Source organism: Neltuma alba, unplaced genomic scaffold (genome assembly GCF_004799145.2).
Source record: "Neltuma alba isolate B1F8T4 unplaced genomic scaffold, ASM479914v2 tig00013378_pilon, whole genome shotgun sequence".
Lineage (NCBI taxonomy): Eukaryota > Viridiplantae > Streptophyta > Magnoliopsida > Fabales > Fabaceae > Neltuma > Neltuma alba.
The window spans coordinates 91329-98229 of record NW_021637640.1 but is presented as its reverse complement, the minus strand read 5'-3'; the positions used below and the strand labels follow the sequence as shown (position 1 = coordinate 98229).

The 6901-nt window shown below is 34.0% G+C and overlaps 1 protein-coding gene across 1 annotated transcript; it reads left to right on the top strand.

Annotated features, from left to right (window-relative positions):
• Positions 1 to 1941: 1941 nt before the first annotated feature.
• On the top strand, positions 1942 to 2957 carry LOC114736873 (LOB domain-containing protein 39-like). The gene is made up of 2 exons (XM_028924760.1): positions 1942 to 2125; positions 2479 to 2957. The coding sequence occupies exons 1-2, from the start codon at positions 1942 to 1944 to the stop codon at positions 2955 to 2957; spliced, it is 663 nt and encodes a 220-aa protein (XP_028780593.1).
• Positions 2958 to 6901: the final 3944 nt, after the last annotated feature.

Genomic DNA, 6901 nt, shown 5'->3' with positions numbered 1-6901 from the left:
GTTGTCTTTACACACTGCTCTTGTGTCTTTTTATTACAACTGTTATTTGTTGAATAGGTCTGTCTTTTTTTATAAGATTTTTTTTGAGTTTGTCTGAGCATTGAATACATTATTACATATTTTATCCCTAATTTAATGCAATTAATACATTCTCTTTCTTTATTTATCTCACTATTACTCTCTCATGTTTATCTATTTATATATAGGGGTATATTTGGAAAAAATTATATTTGCTATATATTAATTGATTTTAACTAATTTATACTATTTGCTTAAACCGTGCAATTTAGTTAAAATGATCTTATAATAAAGGATGGAGGGAGTACGAAGTAATCCTCTGATCATATTTATAAATCACTTCCAACATGTTTCACACAGATTAAGAAAAATCTTAAACTTCATTAACTCTTATTTAAATTCAATAACTTTTCAAATTTATCCTTATTTAATATATATATTATATCTCATCTAAACAAAGCCACACAAAATAAATAAAAGGTAAAATTATACATTCATACAAAAAATTTCTCTTAATATCTTATAAATAAGACAAAAAAATATCTTCTTTTTATGTCTTATAAATAGGACTAGAGGAGTATACTCTTCTAGTTCTATTAATAAGATATTTTCAATATATTTCTCTTGAGTCTAAAAAAATTTAATCTGATCAGCTTTATCTTAAAATTTAATAACTTATTAATTTTATCTCTATTTATAACATCTATAGTTTTCAAGAAAATAACAATAGGCATAACAACAAGCAAGGGTAAAGTTGTACTTTCACATAGTAAATTTAACGAGGTGACTTGTATTAAAAGGGCGAATTTTTTTTTTTCCTTATCAAATGAGTAGATATACGGTAATACAATTTTTCCAATGTTTTTTACAAGCAACGAATAGATAAAATAATTAAGTTATTAAGATTAAGAAATGCAGTTAAAATCATTTAGGATCTATAAATATGTTAGAGATATGGTTTTTTTTTTCCTTCAGAAATATCCTCATTTCATGGACTTCAACAACTCTTACACGAAGAAACTATGAGTACATTGTGATTAGAATTCTCTATTTCACCGAAGGCACAAATAAACATTCTATCATATACTTGAAATAGATAGTTTTAGTTTCTTATAAATAAGATCATAAAAATACTTTTAACCTTTTTTTATAAGTATTAACCACAACCACTGTTAATCACAAGTCTTAGATGTCAAAATAGTATTAAATGCACCAACTCAAGGTTCGTGTAAAACTGTGAATTATATTGCATGTGGGAGCTCTTTCGTAACAAAAATCTGATTTTTGCTTTCTCTATTTAGATAAAATTATTTTTTTACTGTTAACGAATCAAAAACAACTTCCAATCTCTTAACAAAATACCATTTCCATGCGAGTCTTTCCAAGCTACAGAAGTTAGTCAACAACTTCATGATTGGAAAATGAATGAATTTTATATATATATATATATATATATATATATTGAACTGATCAAAATGAATGCGGAGAATATAAGTAGAAAGAGTAGTCCAAAACTGTTGGAATTATGAAGAAGAGAATCAAAGGGCACCATATGATTCAAACATTTGCGGAGAACCAGAGCCGTTATCACCCGCTTCTTTGGAAGTACCCAGCACCTCGTAGTTCCTAACTTAACCCATCTTCTTTTGCATATCAATTTAATACTTAACACCGGTTAATCTTCCTTCCTCAACATCGATAATTATGACAATGTAACTCTCTCTCTCTCTCTCTCTATATATATATATATATATGTAGACACACACATGCCATTGTTGCTTCGCATTGAAAATCCATTGTGTTCTTTTAGCGTATAAGGGTACTTGTTTTGAGGAGTTGTGTGGTTAGACAAACCCTAATTTAATTAGGGTTGTATTATATATATATATATATATATATTGAGGATCTTGGAGTATCGGAGAAATGAGTTGCAGCGGTTGTCGTGTTCTGCGAAAACGATGCAGCGACGAGTGCATGCTCCGGCATTGCTTTCAGGGGATCCAAGGCCCTCAAGCCCAAGCCCACGCCACCGTCTTCCTCGCCAAGTTCTTCGGCCGTGCCCGCCTCATGTCTTTCGTCTCCGCCGTTTCCTCCTCCCAAAGACCCCGTCAGCTCTCTCTCTCTCTCGCCCTCCTCCTCCTTCTTATAATATGTGTGTGTGTGTGCCTGTGTGCTGCGTGCCCCTCAATTTATATCTATATATATATATAGAAGTTATCTGTAGAGATGATATAGCTATCACAAATTAACTGTATAGTATAAACGATTTGATTTGAACGAGAGTCAGTCTGTTATACTCTCTGAAGATAAGTGTGCGTGATGATAAAGAAAAGTTATTCTTGAGAGGTGAGGTTTTCTTGCGAAACAGGTGAGTTAACTTGGGAATAATTGACCGATAAAAGACTAGGAATAAATACCACTATTTTGTATGTTTGATTTTGATGGTTTTGGTGATGGCAGATTTGTTTCAGTCGTTGTTGTTTGAAGCGCTGGGACGTACCCTAAACCCAGTGAATGGAGCAGTGGGGCTTCTCTGGTCCGGGAATTGGCATCTCTGCCAGCTGGCGGTGGAGACGGTGCTCCGTGGCGGCCCGTTGACCCCACTACTCCCTCCGGATTTCTCCATTTTTGGTGGCTGCAGCGGAGGTTCAGTAGTTCCGGCGGAAGATGAGAGTTTCGGGTCGGCCATGAATAGTTCTACCGATCAGAGGGAGCACATGAAAGGTGAAAGGTCATCAGTGATGTTAAAGAGAAAGGTAACGAGTGATTCTAATATGGACGACAGGGAGAATTTTCAAGCACGTGGTCAGAAGATGCTGGAGAGGGCGAAGAAGCAGCGAGCGGGGACGCCGTCCACGGAGGAGTATGAAACGACCTCGTTTGGGACTAGTAGCCTACAGGGCAGTGCCGAAAGGAGACTCCTAAGACTATTCTACTGATAATAAAATTCCATGGAACATGAAGCCATTGGAACATTTCCAACCAGCCTCTTCCATTCACAAGCTCAGCATTATCACTGCCTCTATCCCTCAAGGAACTGTTTTCAGGATGTTCTTAATACTACTTTCGGTCCTAAATGGTCCTAAACATAAGAACTAGTTAATTCATTTGACTAGATTAAGAAAATAAGTTAAGTTAGTTATTCGTTATAAATATGTGTTGTCTTTCCTAAAATATCTTTACCAATCAAGTTTATGGGTTAGAACTACTATTATCAGAAGGACTACTTGGGAAAGATTAGATAAATATGAGAGATAAAATATATTGGAGTCTTATATTTAGGATAAAAATAAACAACAAAGTTTTATATTAAGAACCAGAGGTAACATATATAAAAAGCTTTTACCGTAATTTCTATTAATATTAGTACTTTCGATTCTTTTCCTGATTTAGATTTATGCTCTTTTACGAACCTTGTATAAAAACTGTTACCTTTAATCTTAGTAATTTTGTCTTTTATTAAAAAAATAAAGCCATTGGAACATAAATAGCGTCTCTCTCGCTCTATCTACACACACAAAACTAGTCAGTCTTGGTGAGTGTGGTGCTCATCTAAATTTAAAATTTTAACCAGTAATATTTAAATAAAAAATCATTGGTTGAAAAATCATACAAAAAGAATCTTTATTTTATAATTTGTACATATTAAACTAACAAACCATTAAAAATATAAAAATAAATCATATGAAATTTGGATAGTCAAATTTATTTGGACGGTACAGATTTAGCGCTGATCAAATTATCAATTGGGTGATAAGCACCCAAATAAATCACATGTCTGTGTGTGGGAGAGAGAGTTTGATTGAGCACCTTTATACGATAAAACGGAATTAAGATCTTTATCTTTAATAATATTTAATGGATTGTATTTTGACAAGGATATAATAGAAAGGGTAATCACAAAAAAACTACGAAAAGTGTGACATATGATTAAGAAAACATTTAACCCATGGTTGATTTGATTTACTATGGAATTTTAAACTTAATTCATAAAAGAATTACCTATGCTTTACCTGGCAAAATCTACCAGTTACAATAACATTGTTTATCTAACTTCTTGTGGGCTGACTATAGGGATTAGGTCTAGCAGAAGAGGCTGATCTCTCATAACGTAACGAATCAAGATTCAAATCTCTATTAGAAAAGATAATCATATTTAGTGCCTGACAGTGTCATTAGATTGCCTCTAATAAAAAGATACATGTGTTTTAGCAAAAAAAAACTTCTTGTGGGCTTGCCACCCATAGTGCGTATTTAATGTTATATTAGAAACTATCGAAATCTAATTATAAAAAGAAGAAGAAAAACTATCAAAATCGTTTAACATGAAACCAAGCTTGCTAGTAGTCATGTATGAGTTGTGTTTTGAGAAAATCTCTAGAGACATTATAATTCGTTTGTCACGGATGATCATAACAAAATAGTACAAAACGTCATTCTGGGGAAGGTATTGCTTGAGAGCAGAATTGATTTGGAGTACAATTACTTGACGTGTTCACTGATTTTAAAAGGAAAAAGACAGAAAAATGATACTTTAACTTCAAAATGCCAGAAACGTCTGCTCAATTTGGAAAATCCCGTCTTGGTCTTATCAGACCGAATTGGGATTATTTTGTTAAATGAAAAGACAAAACTACCCTTTGTATTATTTGAAACAAAAGCAGGGGAAGAGAGGCGCGGTTTAACTTGGGAATGCTTGGTTGAAACCGACAGCGCAAAGAATGGAAAAGAGAGGAGAAGGGAGTGGAGGAGGAATCTATCGCCGTGGAAGAAGAGAGAAGAGAAGAAGGAAGGATGCGTTCGTGGTGCTGTGGTCACCGTGGAAGAAGAGAAAAGAGAAGAAGGAAGAGCGCGTTGGTGGTGCTGTGGTCATTGTGAAGAAGAGAAAAGAAAAGAAAGACCGAAGGGATACATTGTGGGAGTCGATTGAAGGGGAAAAAGAGAGAAGAGGAGAATTTTAAGCATCTGAGGAGAATTTTACAACTCCAATGTATGGATTAACAATATCTTTATATATGTTTACAATTTGTATCGGTATTCACAACAGCATTTTCAGGATAAAAAAAATATCCCCATTTTACAACATCGGTTAAGCATTTAACAATTTCAGTATAATATTTTAACAACTTGGGTATACCTGTTAACCACCTGGTTTCTTACCTCCCTACACCTTGGTTGGACGGCCTGTTTAAACATCTAGGGAGAATTTTACAACTCCAGTGTATGAATTTACAATAGTTTATATATATTTACCACTTCAGTATGTGTATTCACAACAGTATTTTCGAGATAGGAAAAAAAAAACCCATGTTACAACTTTGGTTAAGCGTTGTACAACTTCAGTCTATGGATCAATATTTCCAATAATGAATAAACCCCACATCACAACTTCAATAAACCAGATAACAACCCCAAAATAAGTTTTTAACACCTCGATTATAAGTTTTAACACTATCATAAAAAGAAATAATCATTAATACTAATTTTTAAAACTCAGTTTATACAAAGATCATACTTAAAACATAAAATATAAGGCAAAGAATATCTAACATGAACAATAAGTAAACTCCTCTTGCAGCTTTTGTCATAGTTAACAACACAGTTAAAGGAAATAACAATTTCAATAAAGGTATTTCTCTAAAACCAGATCCTTGGTGACAGTACTTACGTAATGCCACACATTACCTCCTCTGAACCCTCGAACTGACGACTATGCAGAACGCGGGACCATCAAAAACCATAAAACACACTGTCACAGTGATGCTACGAGGGTGAAAGAGTCATATGATTTCAAAGAAACACTTACCCTTTCGAATCACCACCTTCTCGTCACTCTCGAGCAGCCTCCGTTGTGCATGTCTCTCTTTTCCTTCCTGCCTATCTTCGTCTCGTATGCAGCTTAACGTGGTGCCCCACGTTTTGTATCTGGTGAGGGCAGTTTTATCTTTTCATTTAACAAAATAATCCCAATTTGATCTGATAAGAGCAAAACGAGATTTTCCAAATTGGACGGACGTTCCTGCATTTTGAAGTCAAAGTATATTTTTCTGTCTTTTTCCCGATTTTAAAAGCCGTGTTTATATTATCTTTTGCATGCAGTTAGAGAGGATCTCATCACGATAAACGCGAACCTGTTCTAGTAAAAATGTAATGTCACTATTATAGATAAAAATTGTTAGAAGCAGTTTGATCATTTTTCGTATAAGCATACATATGAATGGAATGCTGTTTTTCAATAACTATTAATTGAGTTATATCCAAGTATTGTTAGACTCGATTAAAATAGCTCTCTTAAATACATTTTTTTGAATCGAACTCGAAATTTCGTAATTAAACCGTCAAAGTCCTGTTTACGAAGACGAATGCCTGATAAAATAGCATGATGTTGCCGTAAAAGAAAGGATTATTCTACAAAATTCTCAAGAACAGCATCCAACAGCCTTCTAGGTGAAATTCATAGTAGAATATGCTTGTATGATTCGACAACAACTCCTGTTCAAGATTTTGAGATTGGACATCATGCTTGTGCAATCATTTGATCTCCCCGAGAGGCTAGGATTTCACAGTCCACGTATAAAATTGCAGAGAATTATAATCTAGGCCTGAGGTTGCTAAAACTGATAACGACAATAATCAAACAGCAAGGACTGGTGTTCAAGTGAAGGATCTTGACCACAAATTTACCTAATAAACAAATGGTTAGTTGATTATATACATACACTTGAACCAAGGGAATTGCTTCCAACTACCTAACAAAGAAGCAGAAGGAAAAAAAGGTCACCTTTTTCTTTTTCCTGTGATGATGATATTCATACACAACATATACTACACACGACATTCAACAGGAACATATTAGGTTCCGAAAACAAAAAATGTAAACACA

Excerpts from the sequence above, each read along its gene's own strand:
- LOC114736873 (XM_028924760.1), top strand. The coding sequence starts at position 1,942 with ATGAGTTGCAGCGGTTGTCGTGTTCTGCGAAAACGATGCAGCGACGAG. Across the intron at positions 2,126-2,478 it reads TTCCTCCTCCCAAAGACCCC|ATTTGTTTCAGTCGTTGTTG; the intron begins GTCAGCTCTCTC and ends TGGTGATGGCAG.